Source organism: Bicyclus anynana, chromosome 1 (assembly GCF_947172395.1).
Source record: "Bicyclus anynana chromosome 1, ilBicAnyn1.1, whole genome shotgun sequence".
In the NCBI taxonomy this organism is placed as follows: domain Eukaryota; kingdom Metazoa; phylum Arthropoda; class Insecta; order Lepidoptera; family Nymphalidae; genus Bicyclus; species Bicyclus anynana.
The window spans coordinates 5358249-5385176 of record NC_069083.1 but is presented as its reverse complement, the minus strand read 5'-3'; the positions used below and the strand labels follow the sequence as shown (position 1 = coordinate 5385176).

At 34.6% G+C, this 26928-nt stretch overlaps 1 protein-coding gene across 1 annotated transcript; it reads left to right on the top strand.

Annotated features, from left to right (window-relative positions):
* Nucleotides 1-244: 244 nt before the first annotated feature.
* On the top strand, nt 245-26928 carry LOC112055837 (facilitated trehalose transporter Tret1-like). Its single transcript, XM_052891131.1, has 4 exons — nt 245-775; nt 20398-20538; nt 21147-21403; nt 23319-26928. The coding sequence occupies exons 1-4, from the start codon at nt 730-732 to the stop codon at nt 24282-24284; spliced, it is 1410 nt and encodes a 469-aa protein (XP_052747091.1). The 5' UTR covers nt 245-729; the 3' UTR covers nt 24285-26928.

Sequence of the window (26928 nt, the reverse complement as noted above, 5' to 3'; positions counted from 1 at the left end):
GGAAATATTGGTCACATTTAAAAGATATGGCAAGTATCCTTTGTAAGGCACCATGTTCCAGTTTAAATAGAAAACAAGAAAGAAAGAAAGAAAAAACGTTTATTTAAATATTGTACCATACACCACAACGCCTAAGTAGTTGGAATATTAAACACCACTCAGTCATGTCTGGCACAACATATAAAAAGGTAGCAGCTCAGCATTATCGATTTTATGTTCTTGTTGCACACGTTGTTCGTTGCATGTGTGTTCTTGTATAATTACTATTTAATCAAATAGTCTGTCTATTTTTTGTAAAAAAAAAGTGCGAAAGTAAACCGGCCTTGACTCCGGAACCTAAAGGCTAAGCGCCAGTAGCGAGGCCCTCGGCGTAAACCGAGCCGTGCGGTAGTGACGTTATCAATCGGCGTGTACGTTGAATGATAAAATAAACAAGGCATTATCAGAAGCGATCGAGCACATGGTGACGGCGCCCCGCCGCGGCCGCACCTCGCTTTGACAGCTGAAATCGTCAACAAAACGGGAATAATAAACTCTCTGTGGTGCGGCGACAGACCATTCACGCTTAGATCGAAACGCGGACAGCACGTGGCAGTCTAGCCGTCTAATATTAGAGCAATACTTTCCGTAACTCCACAGTATCACAGTTTCTAGTTTTGCCCACATGGACTCGCGCGCCGGTATATAACACATAAATGTTTATTTTCAAAGACTGGAAAAAAACAAACAATGAGCATCAGACGCAAGTGGAGGGAGTATGTGGCCGCTCTCAGTGGTTAGTGGTTTATGTTTATTTATTTTGTTTTCAGTGTATTTTTTTGTATGATTATGTTCAGTGCGTACGGGCAACACTGGTGTTTCAACTGGTTTTTGTTAACAAGAAGTGCCAAATTGGTATGTGTTATGCTTATGTTTGACATTTGTATCTGAAATTTCAATATTTTTAGTAAATTAAAATAATTAATAGATAACGTTTAACTGAGATACTCATTCAAAATCAAAGAAAAATTCGATTATTTCAAGTAGGCTTAGATTACAACAACTTTGAAACGTCAGGTTATATTATGAAAGGCAAAGTCGAAAACTCAAAATTAAAGTTAAGAGTGTTCCAATCAGGGAAGTAAAAAATTGCTTATTTGTACGAATTCCATTTATTCGTAGTTACCTATCAAGTGATTTTGAGATAAAATCGATAACACAATTATAGTTACATTCGATACAATTTGTTCATAATATTTTCATAAAATTAGCGTGAAAAAGTCATTACACTTTAAATGGTTCAGTAAAATACACAGATTGTGTACCTAGCACAACGAGCCAGTAATTGGATTTTTTTTTTATTTCACTAATTTTTATTCCACACTATTTGAGTAGTCCTTTTATTGATTAATTACCTATATTACGAGTATATGAGTACCTTCATATTGATTTATTATATTTAATTTTTAATTAGATTTATATTACATAAAACCTTTTTTTATTTGTAAAAAAAAATTAATAAAGAAGTCAGTAGCTACGCCCTTGACAGTAAGGTACCTACTTTTAATATAATAGAAGCTTTGCTTTAGTTTACGACGATATTTCCTAGATTCTAAGTTTATATCAAAGTCATAAATCTATTGACCTAATGACTCACAAACTCGGAAGCTAAACTATAAGTAGAGATGTAAACAACATAAAATTTGCATAATAGTTCCTTCCTTTTCTTGATATTAAATACCTACTCGTACATACTAAAATAACAAGTCAATAATTAAAAAAAATAGAAATTCCGACTGCATAATCTGCTCGACCTACATTTTCTACAGCGATTAATATATAACGTTTTTCTAATTGTACGTTTTTTTTAATATGACCGAATTTGATACCCATATTATCGCAATATCCTTTTTTTTAGGATTTTTTTTCACCTCAAGTCTATAGCGTCTCACAATCGTCGTGTTGGTTTTTTTTAATTTCCCCTATCAAATAACACTTGGGTTATTAAGACAAATCTGTTTGGGAGATTTGAGGCAATAAAGAATTTTACATACAAACACACACACACACACACACAAAATACAAGATACGAGCATAAAAATATAACCCCTCTTGCAGTCATGTAAAAATGATAAGATCTCGTTTATATTTTCCCTCGCAATAATGCACATAATTTTCAATAGAATAGGTAGCGATAGCTAATGGACTCAATCATAGTCGATACGTATTCAGAGGATTAAGTCCGAGTACAATTAGCCATTAGACTTAAGCCTGGATCGAAGTACTTCGTGATAAAGAACTTTATGATAATGACGTCAATCCCATCTAGTGTTACGCAAAGTTGCATCAGTCAAAAGAGTAAACCAAAAATCCAGCTCAAAATTCCTCTGAGTAGAATAGAATATTTATATGCTAGGTATATGTTTCGAGGTCTATACGTACGTAATATCGAGATAATGTAATTAAACTAGCAATTTTTAAAGCAATAGATCTTAAAATATAATATACGCAATATTTATCACATTATATTTTATAGTCTTGAAAACAGTACGGGAAATTGACTTGTTGCATTTTAACATTTTTAAATCAATCTATTTACTATCTATCCATAACAAAACAAAACGAGAAAACTAATGTTGTATTTTAACGTAATATTTTAAAATTTTTAAATCCACCTATTTACTATCTTCCCTTAAAAATACGACGAGAAGACATTTTTACTTCAAAACGCCATACCCATCTGGTAACTTTTTCTTTTTTTTTTTTATTCTTTACAAGTTAGCCCTTGACTACAATCTCACCTTATAGTAAGTGATGCTGCAATCTAAGATGGAAGCGGGCTAACTTGTTAGGAGGAGGATGAAAATCTACACTCCTTTCGGTTTCTACACGGCATAGTACCGGAACGCTAAATCGCTTGGCGGTACGTCTTTGCCGGTAGGGTGGTAAATAGCCACGGCCGAAGCCTCCCACCAGCCAGACCTGGACGAATTAAGAAAACCTCAATCGGCCCAGCCGAGGATCGAACCCAGGACCTGCGTCTTGTAAATCCACCGCGCATGCCACTGTACCACGAAGGCCGTCAAAATATTCGAAATACTATCTCTTATACGAACCCAATATTAACCATATTCATATTACAATGTAGCATACTGATACCTAAAAAAATACATTTTAAAATCTGCACATTGTAAGTCAGTCAGTCATTGTTAGTGGTTTATTAAAGGTAATCAGATTATTGAGTTTCCATTGTATGTAAATAAAAACCGTTGACGCCAGAAGGCTTGGCGCAGACGGTAGACTTATAATGCATTAATGCTTAAGGCATGAAGAGACCTTAATCTAAAGCGTTGTCTGGAGGTCAACGTACGGACTTCCATATCTGTATCGTTGAGAGTTTAAATTATTCTGAAATAAAATTACATTCCGTAGTAATATTTTTTTAATATCTAATATATTAAATTCTCATGTTGCGGTGTTTGTTACCAAACTTCTTGGAAACGTCTGGACCGATTTTTATGAAATTTTGTGTGCATGTCGGGTAGGTCTGAGAATCAGTCAACATCTATTTTTTATCCCCCTAACTGATAAGGGTGGTCCACACTAAAATTTTACAAGGCAAAACAAAGTTTGCTGGATCAGCTAGTCAAATTATCAATATCGTGGTACTGCATGCCCCATCGATCGTAGATCGTTAGATGGGCCCCAAAGCGTCGCGGAATTGTCATTGGTTTCGCGCATTGAGTACGTCATCACTCGTAAAACATTTCATGTTGTGGCTTATGTTTTTACACTTCCAAAATAAACACGAGGGCATAATTAAGAGATTAAAATAAGAAAATACAGTAAATACTTTTAAGTCCACGTACATTCACAGCACGCGCTTGTTAATTACTAAGATAAAGATGTGCATGCACATCTTTGGGTAATGACAAAGTTGTGAGTTTTTTAATATGGAGGGGCCCATCTAACGATTTATATCGATGGCATGCCGTGCGTCTGTATGGTCCTTCCTGCTTCTTCTTTGAAACGGCTGGACTGATTTTAATGAAAATTTTTATTATTATATATATTTGCGAATTTAAAAAGTATTTCTCACTCTTCTACTCGACCCTCACATACCCTTTATTTAATCCAACCCCTATATTTAATCGAGATTTTAATATTTTTGTATAAATTTATGTGGCAGACATCAACATTTGCCGGGTCAGGTAGTACAAAATATTTGTAAGTTAGTAAGTGCTGTTTTGAGCATAAGTACATTCTTATAGTAATACAACCTGTAGTTACAGCAATGTCACGATTGTTAAAGCGCTTAAGAGTTTGCATGTTATTTTTTTTACAAAAGGTAAAATCAGGTAGCGTGAAAATAATGATAAGGTGAATTGTCATATTTGCATAGTAATTGTGAAAAAAAACGTGACTAATTACCAACTAGGTTAGACAGCTTGTTGTCTGACATCTTTTGTTAATCCTATTCAAAAAAAAAGAATTGTCGGCACTTATTTGGAACTGGGGATTTTTGTTGAGTAACTTCTGCGAAAACAACACTTTTACATTTTTATGTAAACTACAGTATATTTATTGTTTACAATTTATTTATTCAGCTTCTAGTTTACAATACAAGCTGTTTAAATACATATCCGTAACACCTATCTTTATATTCGTTACACATGTGGTTATTCAATACTTACGAGTAGAATAAATAAAGGTATATCGTGCCAGAGTTGGGTCCCAAAGTGCTGGAATGGTTAACCTGCACTAGAAACCGCAGTGTTAGTCGACCCCCCACCAGGTGGACCGACGACATCAAGCAAGTCGCAGGGATTCGCTGGATGCAGGTGGCTCAGAATCGTGATGTTTGGAAGTCCCTACAATAGGCCTATGTCCTGCAGTGGACGTCCATCGGCTGATATGATGATATCGTCTATTTTCGTCCCTTGTGCAATAATACTCATCTTCTAACAGGTTCAAAATGAGCCAAGTCAGTAGTAACCAACCATTGGTGAATGGGATCATTAAAAACAAAAAAAACACGTTTGTTGTATGGGAGCCTCTTAAATATTTATTTTATTATTTTTTAGTAGGTACTTTTTATTATAGCTCCAACAGAAATGTTTTTTTTTTTCATTTTATGAGAAAATTTTATCTAACTATCACTTTTTATGAGATACACGGTAATAAACGGATGGACAGTGGAATCGTAGCAAGAGGGTCCCGTTTACCATTTCGCTACGGTACCCTAAAAACACACTTTAAAAATTTTAAAAAGTTTAGAATATAATTTACATTTCGATCTGTACAGTACAAACGTGCCATTAAGCGTTATTACAGTTCGTTTCTTTTATCAGACTCAAAAGTGATTACAAAAATAAGAAAACTAATGTCGAACATAAGAACCAAAATAAGACCCTATAATGGCAGAGAATGCCTTGAGTGAAGTCACGCACTTGTGAACGTTGTGTGTAGGGTTAAAGGATCCTTTGACTGTTAACAAACACTCCCCTTTTCCACTCAAGGCACTCTCCCCGCCTATCCCAAGTAACCCATAAGAATTACACAACAAGAGATGTGGACGGCTCGAACGCCACGAGCACACTGAAGCAGTTTGCCATCCGTACCGAAAGTCGTCGCAACGCGGCGATAACATTTCATATAGGATGGTATGAGTGACAGTTCGTTTCACTCTTAAGAGTTTGCCGCGATCACGAAAATAGTACGTATTATGAACGTCATACAGGCGACTGTCACTGTACCCATGATATCTGAAAAACACTTTAACAAACGGAAAGAAAAACCAAACTATACACAACTAGCGGACGCCCGCGACTTCGTCCGCATAGATAACAATTTCCTTTGGATCACTAAACTCGTATATAATGATGAAAATCCGTTGCGTAATTTAAAATAACTTACAAATGAAGAGACAATTTTGTCATGTTAAGATATAATATTAATTATACGATAGATTACAAAAGTATCCAGTGACATGTTTAATTGCCCATAACATAATTTACGAGTCTCGCTTGAATAAACGTACAGACAAAAGATCACATAAATATTATGTCGAATGATATTTATTGTAGTACAATACTAACCAAATATAGTAATTTCATAAAATATTAATCTAGTAGGTAATCTATTAGTACAAATAATATCTATTAATAAATTAGCTTGGCCAAAAAAATATAAAAGTTCTTACAGTTCTACAGTGGGAAGGTTGCAACCTTCAATGGGATATGTAAAATAAGCTTAACATTTTTTGAACTATAACATTGAAAAATCGCGAAAGTTTATATGAATGTTTGTATTCATACAAATATCTAATATTTGTTACTCTTTAACGCCGCAACCGATTTTGCTGAAAGTTGGAATGGAAATAGTTTTTACTCTGGAATAACACATAGGCCACTTTTCATCCCGGAAAATCCATGGTTCCCGAGGGATTTGTAAAAAACTAAATTTCACATGGACGAAATCGCGTCCGCTAGTAAATAATAAATATGAAAAATAAAGATTTTCAAACCTAGTTGTAGGTTTGTAAATCTTTACTTTTAAATTACTTTACCTTAGCTTTAAATTACATCTTAATCTAAATTACAAAGTTATCATTATCTATTTTAAATGCAGATGTTAAATTTAATCGAAATAGATAAATGTTATCACTTAAAACTATAACTAAAAGATAGAATGCGGAATTCTTAACAATGACTAAGCAATGCCTTGTCGTTTTCGAACTAGTGATCTGTCGAAATCGATTATTACACTATCAACTAAATATAAATTAAATTTTCAGTCGGTTTTAGTAAGGGAGTCACTTTTCTAAAATTCAGCTTATTAAAAAAACTGGACAAGCACGAGGGTTCTGTTCAAATAATTTGTTAGAAATCAAAAAACTATACTCACAGGCACAGTTATCCACCCACTTTAATATGGCGCGAGTATATTAATGTGGGCAGATAGTGCCTCTGAGTATATAAGTACGTCATCATAAAAACTTGTTTGAGCTACTAATAATTACTAAGTTAATATGATTTTTTTGTAATTTTTTACGTTAATATACTCTTACCTGCACGCGTTCCCGTGATGAAAGTGATCCTTTATGGGTTCCATTTTTTTATTCTTTACAAGATAGCCCTTGACTACAATCTCACTTGATGGTAAGTGATGATTCAATTTAAGATGGAAGCAGGCTAACTTTTTAGGAGTAGGATGAAAATCCACACCCCTTTCGGTTTCTACACGACATCGTACCGAAACGCTAAATCGCTTAGCGATACATCTTTGCCAGCCAAACCTGGACCAATTAAGAAAACCTCAGTCAGACCAGCCGGGGATCGAACCCAGGACCTCTGTATTGTAAATCCATCGCGCATATCACTGCGTCACTGATGCCATCAAACCTTCTTTCCTTTACGTGCGGAACCCTAAAGTAATAAATATATTCTCTTTTTATCAAAATATGGTATTATTTAATCTACTTATTGTACAAATGCAACAATAACAACTAATTAATGTTATAATACCATACAAGTGTAGTTTAATGATAGTGTAAAGTGTTTACAGAGAACATTTATTTAAGAAGCTACATAATATCTAACGAATAGAATGATAACTGTATTTAATATCGTAAATGTGAAAATGAAGCTGACACGCGAATAAAAAAAAAACAGTAACGACCTAAAATATAGCAATGTTATAATCTATACTTATAATAAAACTGGTCGAATTCTGTACATTAATTCGGAATTTGTGATTTTACTTATACCATTTGTAACACCAAATGTTATCGTGGCATAGAGTACAAATAGCGCCATTTAGAATCTATACTTATATTACGAAATCTGTACATTTTGTACATTCTGTACATTGAAGATATAATATAAATTTTTGTTGGGGGGCATTATATAACCGATACTGAAGCTAAAACGATTTTTTTTCGATTTTTTGTCTGTCTGTCTGTCCGTGTTTTATTTTTTGTTATCCGGGCATCACGCTGAAACTACTTACTGAATGAATTCAAATGAAACTTGGCACGGTTTAAGATATAATCTATACTAATATTATAAAGAGGTAAAGTTTGTAAGTTTGTAAGTTTGTCACATTTTTTAAATGGGGTAATCTTCGGAACTACTGGTCCGATTTCAAAAATTCTTTCACCAGTAGAATGCTACATTATCGGGGAGTGCTATAGGCTATATTTTATATTAGTATGATATATATTCGCCGAGTTAACACAGTTTTTGTCATACAGGTCGGACTGAAATTCCTTTTAAGCAGACTTATTCGCATGCGCTGCCTTAACCATTGTGTAAAATTGAAATTAATGTATGGAGACTTTATGTATCTTTAAAAGTTCTACAAAAAAGTCCGCGACACCATATATCTATCTTCTATATATTAGCAGATATAGTACCTTTTGTGTTTTAAAAATTATAAATTTTATATACTTAGGTTTGCGTCATTATTTATGCTACTTAACTTAAATCCTTATCAAAATAAATTATTTAATAATCACAAGCATATTATGGAGATAAGATTTGCCTTTTATAGTATGTTAATTAGTTAAATAGTTTCGGAGATAATACAAAATTTATAAAAGACGCAGAAATTTCGCTACATGACGCCACGCGCTTTCAATTACGTAGTTCCCGTTCCTGTGTGAATATGGGAATCAAACATAGCCTATGACACTCGCAAATAACGTAGCTTTCTATTGGTAAAACAATTTTCCAAATCGGTCCAGTAGATCCAAAGATTATAATTTTAGCATAGAAGTCTCTATTTTCCTTTGTCATCGCACCACGCTCATAGGGCTGGACCGATTTTGCTAAGGGTAGGGGTAAGGTAGGGAAGGTATAGGGTAGGGTAGGGTAGGGTACAGGTAGGGTAGGGGTTGTGTAAGGGTAAGGTAGGGGTAAAGGTAGGGTAGGGGTAGGGTGGGGTAGGGCAGGGTAGGGGAGTATATGCCTAGGTTAGGGGTAGGGTAGGGGTACGGCCTACCCCTATCCTAGGGGTAGGGAAAGGGAAGATTACGGGTAGGGTAGGGTACGGGTAGGGTAGGAGTAGGGTAGAGGTAGGAGATCGATACTGAAGCCTATTTTCTATTTTTTGTCTGTCTGTTTGCCTTTTTTTTGACCGGGCATCACGCTGAAACTACAGAATGAATTCAAATGATACTTAAGACGATTTGAGACCATAATACGTAGAAGGATAATTGGAATACTTTTTGTCGCGAAAACAAAAACAGAAATGGGTGAAGTAGGGGTAGAGAGTTTGTACGGAAAGTCCTTAATGTTTCTAGGTACATTTGTAAATGTAAAATGATAATTGGACTGTTTATTAGGTATAAGTTCTAAAACTTGCAAAATAGAATGTGAAATAGGGGTTGAAAGTTGACATCGATTTTTACGCGGACGAAGTCGCGGGCGTCCGCTAGTTTAATATAAATTTATTAATTTATCCGAGAAATATCAATTTCACTTAAGTATACGTAAATATGTATGTATGTATACATATACGTTATTATTTAGCTAGTTCTGAATGATAGAGTAGATTATATAGTTATTATACAAACGTTAAACAATAAAGAGATTTTCCTTTTAGAATTGACTGGAACAATTTAGAAGTTTAATAAGAAGTAAAGGCCTCGTATAAACGGCCTCATCCATCACCGTGACATTCATTTGATTAGTGCCGTCGCTCAAGACTTTAATTGAGAAAGCTAGACGTTCTAAGAACAAATGTATCCCAAGTAGCGTGTGTTTTTTCTTATTATAAGAAACGGCCTGCCTACCTACCTACTTGTAAAGTGCAAAACGTGTTTGTTGTTAGCTATAGTACGCGCGTTAACAACTGAGTCTTAGGGCCATAAATCATTTCTCTATATCTATCTCGCTTGCACTTATGGGTCTTATGGAGCCGTCTAGTGAAGGGTGTAACAATGAAAGACATATTATCGATAAGTAAAGTTTATTATCGTATCTTGTTCACAAAATTAAAAAAATTAACAATATTTGATTTAATATAATACATATTTCATATTATATAATTATTAACTAAATAAAATTAATCTTCATCTGAGTCTTCATCATCAGAACACATCAGAGTAACACATGAATGTATTTATTTAATTGCAGTAAACACATTTATAGCAAAAAAAATACGCAATGCAATTACATTAGAAACCGACCAATCAGAATCGTCCAAATCATTATTGACTCATCATTAGCACGTGCGCAGGTAGCCGTTTATCGATAATTAGGGTGCGCAGGTAGGCGCGCTGCACATTCCTATCTTTTTTGACTTTTATGACCGGACGACTCAGATGATAACGCGCATACTATAGTTAGCTGCGTCTTCTTTTCGCATACCTACGCATTAGGGTCTGGAATGCACTTCGAAAGTCAGTTCATGATTAATTTTTGACGTCTTATAATTCGATGGAGCCTGCTGCACACTCGAAAAAAGATGACGTCATGCGTCGTTCCCTCGCTCTATGGTTGCCAATTTTTTTTTACAAGAAATAAAGTATATTCTGGTCGATAAAGATTATTAAACAGTATTTTAGAAAAGCGAACATTTTCTTTTGAAAAATGCAACCATTTCATCAGTATTTTCTTAGGACGTTGTCACGTTCAACTATCGTCAGTAAACCGACGACCGATTTAAAAAAAAAATCCTATTTTTTTATATCAGCAACATTCCCCTTTCTCTACAAATACAGTCGTCAAAACTGTGTCAATAGTGAGTACGACATACTAGTGGAAATAAAACACATGACTTCTCGGTATTGAATCCGGTACTTAGGCCCTTATTCGCACGAGAGTTTTTTAACGGACGTTGAAAAAACGTTCAAATACAACAAACGCATTCCCAAGTATATCACACGAAAGCGTTTTTAAAACACGACGCTTTTTTTCGAGCAGTGTTGCGTTTTCAATTTTGGGCGTTGGAAATAGACCTTTATTTAACTTCGTACTATATTTTAACGCTTTTATAACTTTCGTTATAAAAACTGTCGTGCTAAACAAGAGTGCATAATATCGTCTAAACAAGAGTATCTCATCTTAGACTACATCAGGGATGATGACAGTACTATTAGCAATAGTAAAGTAATTTTGTATAAGCGAGCGTAAAGGTATCTGCGATCATTACTTTCGGAGCTACAGAGATTTAAAGGGTCAGATTTGCGGCGCTGCCGATTTCTGAAAAACGCCCCATGCAAAATGGTACGAACTAATGACGTCGTAGGTACATAATGATCGTTACATTTGTATGGGCGTTTAAACAAAATTACTAATATTTTTGTTATTTATGCGTTTATGTTTATAGTTCATTCATTAAAAATGTCACATTTAATGTAAGGAAGCTAAAACTGTATGAATTTTCTTTTAATTACGATTAAAGATTTTTAATAGATTTTGAAATTTTATAATCTTATTTATTTTGAAAATATCCAGACAATCTTTGCTTTATTATTCTAATTAGTTAACATTGACCTTAGTTACCCGAATGTATCATAAAAATCAATCAAAACTAGTCATCATCCCCATTATCAGCTTAAAACCTCAAATCAAGCACAATCCTATCTTAAAAAGGAATGAGAACCTTTTGGTACGTTCCCTCATCAAGTTCACACTGACACAATGATTATAACGACAAAATGTCAATCGAATCGATTTTTATAAACGGCCTCATTAAAAATATACTTACCTACTGCCGATAACTGAAATGTCGAATAATTAAGGTCGTCGATCGGTCGGACGACAAGTGATTTAAATTCGAATCTATGCATTTTTTTTAATTATGCTTTAGAGCGCTGAAAAGTTGGAGCTAATTTGTAATTACTCCTAAACCTCTTAATTCTAATTATGTTATTTGATATCAAAATCTTTGATTTTGGTATAATATTTGGTATAGTTTAAGTGTGTAAATACAAATAGTATACCATACAATGTAGTAGTAGATTGCACAGACTGATTTCAATAATTTTATTGTGTAGAGCGCAAAGATCATATACTATTAGATGATCATGATCATATACTATTAGATGATAGATGTGTCTCTAACGCGTCGAATCTGAGGCGACTAAAAGTGGCTAATTGTCTTAATTTCATTTAATTGCATAGTAAACAACGAAAGTTATTTAAACAAATAATACCTAAATATTATCTACAATGTCGAGTTGTGTGTTTAGATATTGTAAAAACTCTAAACATAAATATATAATGCAAGAAAACACAAAATTGTGTTTAGTGGAGTCGCTAAATTCGGAAATTTTTTGATTATGTAGGCACGTATATATCATATATCTATATATATCATAAAACATATTATCTATAGTATAAAATACCGTTGGTAGAGCGTACGTAGTATAGACTTAGTTCAATTTAACTTTGTTCAAATATGTAATTCGGAAAGACCTTTCGTATAATATTTTACTTCTCTTAGTTCGTGATTTATTTAAAACTTTTTTTTTCGTTGACATAGGATGCTACAATATCTAACTTTACCATATGAACTTTATCTTTTGTAAGAACTCGACGAATTATGTAACTAAATTATAACTGTGATTATGTGTTGGGTGAATATTTTTCTTCTGTTAGTTCGTAGTTTATTTATTATTTCCTTTTTCTTCTACAATACGTCATAAGAACTCGGTGAATTATGTAACTAGATGTAATTGTGATTCTGTAATTATTATTTATTACCTGCAATTTAATTACCTTTTCCCTTTTTTTTACTACCTCCACGGTTGGGAGCTGGATTACACTCCAAGATATTGATGTAAAACTCAAAGCATAAGCCTTTTACTTAGTAATTATAAAAATCGAATCAATTTTCGGCTTATAATATTTAAAAAAATTTATTGTTACAGGTATACATTAAACAAGACGAAGTATCATAAATCGTTATGAGCAAAATATGTACAGCCGATTAGTCGATATCAGCCATCAATATTCATCGACATAATCATAATTGTTTTAATGAATACTTCAATGAACTAAGTATAAAACGATGGTAAACATTGTATGCCTCGTGTCAAATGGTCATACCTCTTCATCAATTAGACTGTCGATTGTTATTGAACATTGATAATCTACTATCAGACGCCCGCGACTTTGTCCGCGTGGAATTCAGTTTTTCACAAATCCCGCGGGAACCATAGATTTTCGGGGATGAAACGTAGCCTATGTGTTAATCCAGAGTAAAATCTATGTCCATTCCAAATTTCATCCAAATCGCTTTAGTAGCCGCAGCGTAAAAGAGGAACAAACATACTTACACACTTTCACACATTTCTTTGGTTGAACACGCTAATCTCAGGAACTACTGATCCGATTCGAAAAATTTTTTCGTTGTTACATAGCTTATTTATCGACGAAGACTGTAGGCTATATATTATCCCCGTTTTCCTACGAGGACGGGAACCACGCGGGTTAAACCGCGAGGCGTCAGCTAGTTATTGTTAATGGTACGCTAACTTTTTCTCGCAATTTTGATTCTACTTTGTTAACATTTTATCTTTATATCTAGTCCATTGTTAAGCGCCATCTTAGTTTCAAAGTTTGACCGGGCATCACGCTGAATCTACTGAGTTAATTCAAATGAAACTTGGCACGTTTTGAGACCATATTATGAAGAAGGTTGTAGGAAGGATACTTTTTGTAGCGAAAATTAAATCAGAAGGGGGTGAAATAGAGCTTGATAGTTTGTATGGAAAGTCCTTCATTTTTCGAATTCGATTTTTATGTGAAAATAAAATTCTTCAAATATTTTATTCAAGTTTTTCCAAAATTCTACGTAAAAAGAGTCAAAGAGGTAAAAAGAGTCAAAGAGGGGTTAAAGTGTTTTTTAATATAAATCGTTCATGTTTTGAGTTTTATTTTTGTAAAATGATTAGTGGACTATTTATCATTTATGTATGTAAATGTATTTATCATTTATGTATGTGTGAAAATATAAATAATAGGGAATGAAATAGTGGTTGAAAGTTTCCACACATCTATTTCCACGTAGTCGTGGACGTTTGCTAGTATGGCTTAAAAAGGTATTAGTTCCAGTGAACTATATATAATAAGCTATAGGTAATAACCTATAGCTATCTCTACATAGCGACGTTACTACTCTAAAGTTGTCCACAGAAATAAAAAACGCATTTGAAATTCATCATGCTTTTTTGTGGTCAACTTCTCGCTGTATCGTCATATGTACGTACCTATATCATATCAACTTATTCAAAATGGCATCGGTGCTACTGCGTACCTATCCTGCGTATGTTGACCTGATATTAAATAACAAAAAGTACAAAATGTCTCATGTAATCTATTTTTAACTTGAAAACACGATTGAATAACATCGAACATTTTTTGTGACCACAAAAGTCTGTCAACTTCCTTTGTAGGTAGATACCTATTAGAGTTAATTAAAAATAAAAATATCGTAGGTAGGTACCTACTAAGAAACTTTTATGAACTTTTGAAATACAATATTAATTAGTATTACAAATGCAAAAGTTTGTGTAGTAAACTAGCGCTGGCTAGGGACTTCATTGATGTTAGTACAATATCTAATTTCACGAGAGGTTCAAATTCTTGATCTTTTCCTCGATGTATGGAATTGCATTGAATTATATTTTCTTTAAGATCGTGTTTGGGTGTAACGTACCGTAGTTAAATAAACACGTTATGTACAAACCAATTGTTTGTATCACAGACGTCACCGCACACGTGTAGAGAATGCATGTTTAGTAGGTGAACTATATGTAAATAGTTTCAATACAGCATTGAGGAAGTCGCATAAAAGCATTGTCTGCGTATATCTACATTATGCTCTTTATAACACTATATGTAACACGAATACAAAGTTGATAAAACGATAAAACATGACGTATTTAGTTTACCTTACAATTTTCCCTCTTGTACATTTTCAAGTCATATATCTGCGTGCCTAGTGGGAGTTTTCAATATTTTCATACTGTTACTATCACGTTGACGTTTACGCAAATTTATATATAATTGAAACAGTTGTGCAGTAGTGCCACTAGATGGCGCTGTTTCAATTCCTTAGAAATTCGCGTTTACGTTACGTGACGGTAACAGTATCAAACTGCCACTAGGCCCTCTGTACACTCTAAAGAAGCGTTAGCACACGATGCGTTGCGGCAACGGTGTCGCTGCGTCGTCTTACATACAAATACTTGTGGCATGTCGCACGATGCGGCGCCGCATCGCAAAGATTTCACCGTATCAGCAGACACACGAGCGGTGCGACGCCGCAACGTTATTATGTCGCAGCGGTGCTGTAGCAGCGTTAGGGATGATGACAGTTTTTTAAATTGTATATAAATTAAGAGTATGCTAATAGTAAAGCAATTTCGTAAAAGGAACAGGGTATCTGCGATCATTACTTTCGGAGCTACAGGAATTTAAAGGGTCAAATTTGCGGCGCTGCCGCGGATACCTGAAAAACCCTATACAAAATGGTACGAACTAATGACGTCGTAGACACTTAATGATCGTTAGATTGGTATGGGCGTTCAAACAAAATTACTAATATCTTTGTTATTTCTGCTTTTATTTTTATAGTTCATTTATTAAAAAATGTCACATTTAATGTAAGGAAGTAAAAAATATCAAACATTCATGAATAACTTTGCAATCTAACTTTCAGGAAATATAGATCCCGAAAATAAGCCTGACGACAAAGCAACTTAAAAACTAAAAATATAAGTACGATCTATTTGGTATGCGTGTAAAGTTTTCCTCTACCGATTCTGTTAAATTTCGATTCTGTTAAAAAGAAAATTTAATTGTGCCGTAAACTAGATTTAAAGTTCTGAAGGTCTCCCAATAAATTTAAAACTATAAAAATAAAATTAAAAAATATCATACATTCATGAATAATTCTGCAATATAACTTTCAGACACCAATAATTTCTGCAAAATTAATGCTCTTACATACACAGAGCAAAGTAGCAGAGCTCAAAATCTAGCAAGCCAAGATCCGAATCGACATTAATCAATCGGATTAAAAAAAAAATTGAACAAAAGATATTGCAAATCCAAACAAAATAAAGTATTGGCCTCAAAAAATAAAGTTTAGAACCATAGCTGGTAAGGCCGGTGGGTGCTACCGACCTGGGCAGTCATAAAATACCTTACAAGGTGCTTGCTAAATTGCACTATGAAAATAAGAAAAGACAATGTGTTAATCATAAAAAAAAGATTACGAAAGATCTAACTATAATCAATAACTTTAAACTTTTAAAAAAAATTAAATTTTTATTTTTAGTCATGAAATACCGTACAAGGTGTCTCTAACTGCCAGGGACGTAGCTACCACCGTATTAGCCGTATCAATGATACGGGGCCTACTATAGGGGCCCCTTAAGTGTGAAAGCAAAAATCAGTAAAATCTACGTACTCTACATCATCATCATTAACAGCCGATGGACGTCCACTGCTGGACATAGGCCTCTTGCACGGACTTCCAATAAACGGTCTCGAGCCGCGAGTATCCAGCGGCTCCCTGCAACTCGCTTGATGTCTTCGGTCCACCTAGTGGTTCGGTCGACCAACACTGCGCTTTCCGGTGCGGGGTCGCCATTCCAGCACCTTGTGACCCCAACGTCCATCGGCTCTTCGAACTATGTGGCCTGCCCATTGCCACTTCAGCTTCACGACTCGCTGAGTTATATCAGTGACTTTGGTTCTTCTGCGGATCTCCCCATTTCTGATTGTATGTACTCTACAATCTCACTTAATCTGGTGCTTCTAGGATAAAAAAAAAACAAAAAACTTCAGTTTTCACTTTAGAAATGATAAAAGTAAAAAAAAACCATTAGTTCCCCGGTTATGCGTGCGCCCATTAGTTGGAAATATTCTACATAATAGGTTAATTCACTGAAGTATATTGATTGATTGAGCAGTTGTGTTTCTTTTGTGAGAAATCTTTACCCTTCATTGGGGTTCAAAACTATTATTTTTATCCAAGATTCGCTGCAATACTGCTAAAAACTATGAAATGAAAATGAAATGACAATGTGCTATCATAAACAGGTTTCAAAATGTCTCAAAGCACTTAAATGACGATTTCTAGAGTTCCGTAGTGTACCATAAAACTTTATTTCGCCGTGTCTGTTTGTCCGTCCGCGGTTTAGCGTGAGACGATTACGACTGCTAAAGCTGTAATTTAGCATGAGCAATGTACTTTTTTTTAATTCTTTTACAAGATAGCCCTTGACTACAATGTCACCTGATGGTAAGTGATGATGCAATCTAAGATGGAAGCGGGCTAGCATATGAGGTTTAAAGTGCTAATCTGTCACACGACAGTCTTTTGTTTTTGGATTTTGACATCAGCAATTTGTAATCACAGTAGGTAGTATGGAATCTTTTTTTTTATTCTTTACAAGTTAGCCCTTGACTACAATCTCACCTGATGGTAAGTGATGATGCAGTCTAAGATGGAAGCGGGCTAGATTGTTAAGAGGAGTATGCAAATCCACACTCCTTTTTCTACACGACATCGTACCGGAACGCTAAATCGCTTGGAGGTACGTCTTTGCCGATAGGGTGGTAACTAGCCACGGCCGAAGCCTCCCACCAGCCAGACCAGGACCAATTAAGAAAATCTCAATCTGCCCAGCCGGGGATCGAACCCAGGACCTCCGTTTTTAAATCCACCGCGCATACCACTGCACCACGGAGGCCGTCAAAATCACTTATAGGTACAACGGAAATGTGGTTAAATGTTTCCGTTTGAGGCAGATAACCCACACAAAACCTAAATTTGAAACTCATAACTTTTTTAGTTAACCACAAAAAGTTTATTCGATGGTATACAAATTGTTCTATTATAATGATTACTTCACAGTCTGCGGGACATAAATTTACAAAGAAAAACAATACAATTCAAACCAAAGTGTTAAAATTACTTCAGCGTTTTTAGTAGGTAATTAACTCTAAATTTTACTAAATTTAGTTTTTTTACACTATAATAATGTAAATGGATTTAGCGCACACTTTATTGTACACCGGCCTTCGGCCGGGGGTTTGTGATAGGGCCTCCGACCGTGGTTAAGGTTGGGCAGTTGACCCAAGCGCAAAAAAAGCGCGGCCTTCGGTCGCGCACTTTATTATGCGCCGGCCTTCGGCCGGGGGTTTGTAACAGGGCCTCCAACCATGCAAACCAAGCGCAAAAAACGCCCTCGGTGGTGAGTGAGAGTCCAACCGCTCTTACCGTTGAGCTATTAAGGCTTAATATGAAGCTATTGAGTTTATTATAGCAGCACTTTACAGGGCATACAAGGAACATGTACACTTACAATACAAAAACAAAACAACGCTACCCTTTGTCCCTCCCTTTTGATTTTAAGCCGTTTTAAGTTATCATAAATCTTCGTTATCACATTTCCTAGAAAATGTTGCTCTACATACATTAAAACTAATTAAACATTTAATTGATAGCACCAACATTGACTTGATTGCCATTGAAAACAACTAGGTCATACGGTATCAGAGCGAAATGACTCAACTGCTGTATACACATAAAAATGTTCGTTTCAGACATACTGTTAGTCATTTATTATCGCCTACATTAGAGGCAATAACGGTTAGGGGATATGTAAATTAAATTATCGTTTATATCTACTATTTATTATTTATATACTAACATTATACATACGAACGAAATCAAAATGTTAACGTACCCACGAAACTAAAAAGGGAAAACAACATAATATTTTCTACCTATTGAACACTTTGAAGGAGGTGCAATGCCAATAATTTATTAGTTTAAGGCATTATACCTATCATAAAGATTTTTGTTTCAACATTCTTTTTTTCTTGTTGTTGTTCTTGTTCAAGTTGTTTTTTTCAGTAACGACTAAAATCAAAACCCCACGGCTTGGCATCGACTTTCGCTGTACCGATGTTGGGTTGGGTTTTTTTTCAAATTTTTATTCGAAATATACTCTTTCTAAAAAAAATATCAAAATCGAACTACTCAGTAAAAAAGTTACACGTGTTCAAACATAAAACAATACGAAAATTGTTAACCTTCTGTCTGATTTTCGTCGGTTGATAAAGAGGTAAAGTTTCTAATCTCGCAATCTATCTACTAAACCGATTTTGAAAATTCTTTCACCACTGAAAGCCACGTTATGTGAGAGTGCCAGGCTATTCTCACGGAAACGGGAACTACGCGGGTAAAACCGCAGACCGTTGGCTAGTTTCAAATAAGACAATGTGCTGTCATCGTATTTTATAGTCTTCGTTAAATGAAATAATTATATTAGGCTATTATGAAATAGGACTATCCGTTTGTTTGTTCTTTCTTAGAACACTACTTTCAAATAAATGAAAGTAGTATATCAAGTTAAACACCAAATTATTGTTTCAGTTCCTATGGAGATGTGAAAAAATCAAACTTCTAAGTTAACGTAGTATTTATTAGATCCAGCCATTTATGCTATATATTTTTTTTTACAATTTCTTTAAATCAACTACCAGGTATAACTGTAACTATACATACATAAGTTTTATTAAATTACAAAATAATCAAAAAAATATGAACAATTATTTTATCCTGGATTAAGCGTGAAGCCTAAAAATGGCAACATCCTACATAGGTTAAGTCACTGTTATATTTGTTTTATGCAATAATTTTTGTTTCTTTACTCTGCCAACCCCTAAACTGACCCCCCCCCTACGACCAATTTTGATACAGGGCCTCTCCAAAACATACTACGCCTCTATATTTAAGCAGTAAGTAGTTGCTTTTTAATTTCGAGTAGGACTTATCACATACCATTGTGGCACTTATAGCGGGCACCTTGAATAAGGTAACCCGAAAGGTTATGCAGGTACTATTGCTATATTTATCATTGCCTAGATAAATAGGATACATTTCTTTAAGCTAAGGTAAACAAGCATTACACATATATAGTATGTATTCCTATAATGTATATGTGAATATAGTCTTGACCTTTGGTTGTATGTAAACATGAGAAAATATAAAAATATCCTGAGTTGGGCTCTTGAAGACACCTCTTACTTTAGTACCAATCGGCCATGGAAGCGTAATACAGGGTGTCCCGTAATTAATGAATAAAACGCAATTGGAAGAATACCACCTAATTATCAAAAACTAATTTGATTCGTTTTGAAATAATCCGTAGGGTGAAGTAATTTTATTTTTTGAATTAATCTATCTTGAATTAATTTGTAACGGAGTCTACGCTGCCTAACAATTAACTGAGCTTAAGTCATCAAGTACCTTCTTATTTATATCAACATACCTCCCCTCTACATTATCATTTATAATGAATGTTGTAGTACCTGTAATCACTTGTAAAACTAACCAAAGGAGCAACGAGGATGTATAGGTAAATCGTATGTTTGTACGTTCCAGCGACGCTGATCACCGCCGCAGCGGGCACCACAGTGGGATGGACGTCTCCAGTACTGCCGCAACTGCTGGCGGAAGACTCCCCTATACAGACATCCAAGGACCAGAGCTCGTGGATCGCTTCCTTTATGATTCTTTGTTCAGGTTCGTTTTTAGCCAGTGCTTGCCTAGTACTCGTAACAGACAATAATTAAAAAAACAAAATTACTTTAGCCCCTAGAGGCTGAAATGCTTGTTTAGCCCCGCTGTGGAGTGGTAATATGACAGTGTTTTTGAGCAAGAGTAGTGAAAAGAATTGTGTAACACGCGGGGCTAAACCCATTGTAAACTCGGTTTCTATTTAGGCGGACCTCGCCTTCGGCTCGTACTTAGCTGTTATAGTTTTCCTTGTAATTTCATCACATATCCTACTCTCTTGAAATCTTTCACATATCCATAAATAACTTCAACTTGACTCTTAAAAAATTAGCTCCTAAGAGCTTAATATTTTACAAACGGATCCCTAAATTATATAATTTTAATCGTACATTGACCCTTTTTAATGGAGTAATGTCATCTCCATTAAATGTTTGATGTTCAATTCATAATAATGAGCATTCGTTTAATGTAAATGCTCCTTTGTTTCTTAATAATGAGCATTCGTTTGATGTAAATGCTCCTTTATAAGAACGTTACTTACTTGAGCCGATCTATATCCATATACTTTCAGTCCTACAGCACACGTTACATAATTTTATTTCTCTCATTTTCAGCCGTCAGCCCTATACCAGCATCGTACCTCGCAGACAGAATAGGCACAAAGAAGACGCTCCTTCTCGCCGCCATTCCCTACATCATTGGCTGGATCCTTGTGATGTTCGCGTACAATATCCCGATGATATATGCCGCGCGCCTCATCCAGGGTCTGGGCTACGGCATTGCGTACACAGCGGCGCCGATGTACTTGGGTGAAATCGCTTCTAATGATGTACGGGGAGCCATGGCCACCCTCATCACTGTTATGTCCAAGGTGCGTCATTCTTACTGAGATTTTTTCTATTTAGTATAAGATCCTATCCAATAGATATGGATATGATATATGATATGGATATGACCTTTGCCTCCGATTCCGAAGGGTGTGGGTTCGAATCCAGTCCGGGGCATGCACCTTTTCAGTTGTGTGCACTTAAGAAATTAAATATCACGTATCTCAAACAGTGAAGGAAAACATTGTGAGGAAACCTGCACGCCAGAGATTTTTCTCAAGTCTGTGTGTGCGAAGTCTGCCAATCCGCATCGGGGACAGCGTGGTGGATTGTCCTAACCCCTCTCATTCTGAGATGAGAGTCGAGCTCAGCAGTAAGCCGAATATGGGTTAATAACGAACGATAAGATTCTAAATAGGCAGCAGCATTGTCTAGAGGTTTGAATGAGTGCTGAAGCTATGCAAGAGATGAGTTGTTATTTATCCCATGAGATTCGGAACTCAGCTAAGTGATGACGTTCAGACGATGAGGTTATATACAATACCTACGAGTCACAATATAAGTGTGGATATTTTTAATTTTCATAACAGCATATTTCTGAGAACTGTCTGTTTTTATAAGCTAATCGTTTCCCGATATATGTACAATTTAAATTGTAGTGATACAGAATATATTATTTACGTAGGTACATTCTTTAATCTTCTCGGTTATACCCACAAAAAACCAACAAAGGTTCAATTGGTATAATCGAAAAAGCAATGATAAACAAAGTCGCTTCTTTACGTCCCTATTGTATATACCTATGATTAGGTGTTTTATAACACAATCATTTTCTCGTAAAGTATCGCCTATTTCACCAATTTCAATATCGTAATGAAAAATGCACATGTGCCTTAATACAATTTATAACCTCTATTATCCGTATAATAACCAACGGTACTTTTTTAAATCTTAGCAAAGAGTTTTAATGTCAGAAAAGTGCTCAACATTTTATAAATAAAATTAACTTTGTGAGATAAAATATCATAAAGAAAACATTTAATTCTTTAATTTTAATAATTTTGACAATAAACGTCAACCATTTATCTGTATCAGAAACACAAAAATATTAATTTACTTTATTAGTAATACTGGCTGTTTTTAGTGCATTTGTCAAAAAAAACCGCTGGTGTGCGCACTTCGTTATCTGTGTAAAAATTACAAGAGTATCAAAATGTCATCCTAAGGAAAACAGACAAAGATGCAAACTCATTTTCAAAGTGTGTTCAAAGTGTGTTTCCTCGCAAATGTGTTATAAAATAGCTCTCGCCTTTGGCTCGAGCAGCAATATCGCCTCGGCTGTAATTTTCAACTTACCGCACATAAATCATAATGTGCTGTTAAATTACGCAACGAATAAGAATGCGTTTTTATCAATAATAGACTATTAATTAAAAACAAAGCAAAATAAAGATTTAAAAAAACTAATGAAAAAGTCTTTTTAGAAATTGTATGGCAGATGCACTGTAACGTGTTACAAGCGCAAATGTGATATCAAAACTAATGAATGTTTAAAACTACTGTAATGAAATCGCGTTGTAAAATTCAAACTTTGTTATTTGCATGTTATATTTCCAAAAACTTTGTCCCTTCCCATTTCGTTTAGCAAGATTTAATTTAAATTAGGAAGGGATCCGAATTATGCCTAATTTACTTTACCTGCCAACCCTCTGAAAATTTGTTAAACTAATAAAGCGTAATCAGTAGGTACGTTTTACTAATTTTTGGACATAGAGACATTATTAGACTAATTTATTATCTCTTCCGTCTATTAACCATATTAAAATGCACTTACTATGTCAATAAACTGTAACTTGGGACTACTAATAAACAACATTGTATACACTGTTTAGGCAAATAAATACGATTCATTTTTTCATTTTACATTTGAGCTTTATTTTTTTTTTCTTTCTTTTTCAGTTTGGAATCCTGTCACAATATTGCATTGGACCCTACGTGTCGATGCTCGGACTTGCTAGCTTCAACATAGCAATACCTATTCTCTTTGTGGTAACATTTAGCGCTATGCCTGAATCGCCCTATTACTACATAAAATCCGGCGACAAAAATAGAGCTGAAATATCGTTGAAGCACCTTCGTGGGAGAGATTATTTAAACGAGGAATTAGATAGCATGACGCATTTAGTTAACGAAAATATGAAAGAGAAGGGGCGCTGGAGCGACCTATTCACCGTCGGTGGTAACAGAAAAGGTCTCATAATATTATTTGGCATATATTTTACTCAGCAATTCTGTGGTAGTACTGCTATTATATCATACGCTCAACAGATATTTGGAGCGGCGGACGGTGGCTTAGGAGCTAAAGAGTCTTGTATTTTATTTGGGACAGTGCAATTGCTTACGTCGGCCATATCGTGTCAACTTGTAGACAGACTCGGAAGGAAACCACTTTTAATAGTGTCTTCGTGTGGTGTTGGACTTGCTAACATAGTGATAGGTGCTTACTTCTTCATGAAGTTTGAAAACGAAGAGCTCGTTGTCGCTATCAAATTCATTCCTATTGTTGTGATACCTATATTTATATTCTCATACACTATTGGCTTAGCTACTGTGCCATTCGCAATAACGTCAGAGATATTCCCCACGAATATTAAATCCAAAGCAACATGTATTATACAAATATTCGTGGCTCTGATGACATTCGCTGTTACTAAATTGTATCAAGTTATCGCGGATAATTTAGGTAATTATGTCGCCTTCTGGTGCTTCGGGCTGTTATCCGTGGGAGGTGTTATCTTTATATTAATTTTGCTCCCCGAAACAAAAGGCCAGTCCTTCGCCGCCATACAGGAGAAGTTATACTCGAATGAAACAGTCGTTTACGAAAAGAGAGAGGATCACTCTGGTAGCGTCAGAATTCTGTGATATATATATATATAGTTGAGAACTTTTACAAAGTACATAGATTTTATAAAATGAAAATAGTTTATCTACTTTTCATTTGTACTTAAATGTTGTTATTGCCGTCCTGTATTTATATTATAATGATAATTTTACGCAATATGTCGAAAATCTATTTTTGGATATCCATACACCAGATATACAATCATGTGTTAATGTTTGATATAATGATGATCATCTAAACAACTGCATTAGAATGATATTCTAATAATGTTAAAGTAGTGTCTCTAATAAAGTAAATGACCATAAGATCAATTTGTACATAGAGTAACAGATTTATAAGTACCTAGAGTACAAAGAAGTAGTTTATGATATAACTTTGTATTAAAAACACACATTTTTCGATTTGCATGTTGTCTTATCAGTTAGCAAGTATCTATTAATATAGAAATAAATAGTCTATTTGCACTTTCAATTATTTTCATTACTACTATTTGTATAAATTGAACGATCGGAATCTCCGAAATCGATACGTACTTATTTCTGTGTGTACATCTATTGACTATATTATATTGTTATTAGATATATACCTAATGACCTACTTAATTTTCCAATTTAGTTTTATACCGTTTAATTGTGCTAAACAAAACTAAATGGCTTTGGGTTATGGGTTAGTATAATTAGTTATTATTTATTTAAATTTAGTTCGACCAACACTGCGCTTTCCAGAGCGGGATCGATATTCCAGCATCTTGAGACCCCAACGTCCACTTCAGCTTCGCGACTCGTTGAGCTACGTCGGTGAATTTGGTTCTTTTGCGGATCTCTTCATTTCTGATTTGATCACGCAGAGATACTCCTAGCATAGCTCGTTCCATCGTCCGCTGTGTGACTCGGATCCTTCTTATGAAGCTAAGACCCGGAGACTTGGTCGCTAACTGAATAACATGCCCTAATGTGAAATGGGTTTTTTTTTAAGACTATTTGCCATATCTTTTGAATACGATAAATATTCCCGTTCCCCTCCAGATAGTCGTAAAAGACTGTGTTAAGAGTGGGTATGACACAAGACCAGCGGCCGGCATCGAAACACGATCTGGTGATGAGCCAGGCCCGTTTACCACTGAGCTACTGAGACTTTTATGTCATTTCAGCGCACTTCACCTTAGAGTTAATCACAGCATATGTAAGTAGGTTTTTTATTTAAATATTTATTTATGAAATGAAACAAGCGTAGTGTTTGTAGTTTGTATCATTGCTCAGTTTGTACCGATATGATGTCGACCCAAGCTTCTAATTAAATCAATTTTACACAAAAATTGATTTAATTAATGTATAATATACACTAATAAGTAGAAGTCATAGTTCTTCCTTGCCTATTTCATAGAGATCAATATAAAAGCCTTACTCCTACAAAGTTATTTTCAAAAGCATAAACAATTTGTTGAAAAACTTAACTCGAACTTAATTTACCATTAATTAATTTCTAATTAGTAGGATGCCTGGAAGTAATTGCAGCTTTCCATCAAACTCCATCGTTACTTAAGACATATTATTAGAGCTTGTTTCACCTCCTTCCTTTCTTTCCTTTTCCTTTCCTTCCTTCTGGTATGCGTCAGATAGCTTATTCACAAGTTTTGTCTTTGGCACTTGACATAAAGTAATCAAGTGACAAAAATTACGGTAAGGTTACTTACCTATAGACACAGGCTCTAAATATCGTAACTGATGATTATTTTGAAAGAGCAAAACCAGTGATTCCAACATTTTTAGTAGAATCTGCCTCCCGAACCAGTAGAGTCAATAAAAACTGCTTTGATGTGAATTGATTTGATCACTTGTCACAGTTTGGAGAATTTAACCGAAATGACCAATACCCAAAATCAGCTGATAGATACCTCTTTTAAACATAATACTTAACTAATTATAAGCACAAACTTCTGGGACACCAGACGGGTCAACTTTGTGATTATTTATGTAATGAAAATTTTCATAGTAATAAGTTACTTAACACTAATGTTAAAATTATTTTATCCTAAGCACGTAACTAAAAACTAATTGTAAGAATTTTTAAAGTATTTTTGTTGGTTTAGGTGTTTAAGTTAAAATGAGTGTTATATACATTGTGCCAATGATAATTAAAACTGTATTTATATTTCTTTTCTTTAGATTATAATATATGTAAAGCTTCCTCAATCGAATAATTTATAATTATAGTAATGAGAAGGGTATTTATTAAGGCTGCTACAAATGCCAAGTTGACCACAAGTTTCTCTATTTTTTTCAGTTTTAAAGTTGTTTAATATCTTGTAAGTTATTTATCTTAAACAAAATTTAAACAGGCAACTTTGTTGCATTTATTATTGATTATAATTTTTGCGAAAAACTGATGGGCCGTTTTGAAACGAAATATCAGAATCGGAAAAAACAGTACTTATTAATTAAAATTGAAAAAAGTATTTAATTTATATAGTATGGTATTTTTTTAATATTTGGTTCTTTATTTTTTTTTTTCATGGTATTTTTGCAATTCTTAGCAAATCCCTGTGATTCATAGTGACATTCCGTGTGCCTTAAATTTCACCGAACGTGCCATTTTGAAAAGGTTAATATGTATTTTTTTTAAGTGAATACATGTTGCTATGTTTATTATACTATTTTTAAGTTT

Bases quoted from the DNA above. Each gene is read 5' to 3' on its own strand.
- LOC112055837 (XM_052891131.1), top strand. From the start codon at position 730: ATGAGCATCAGACGCAAGTGGAGGGAGTATGTGGCCGCTCTCAGTG. The intron at 776-20,397 runs GTTAGTGGTTTA...TGTACGTTCCAG, and splicing joins GTATGTGGCCGCTCTCAGTG to CGACGCTGATCACCGCCGCA. The intron at 20,539-21,146 runs GTTCGTTTTTAG...TCTCATTTTCAG, and splicing joins CTTTATGATTCTTTGTTCAG to CCGTCAGCCCTATACCAGCA.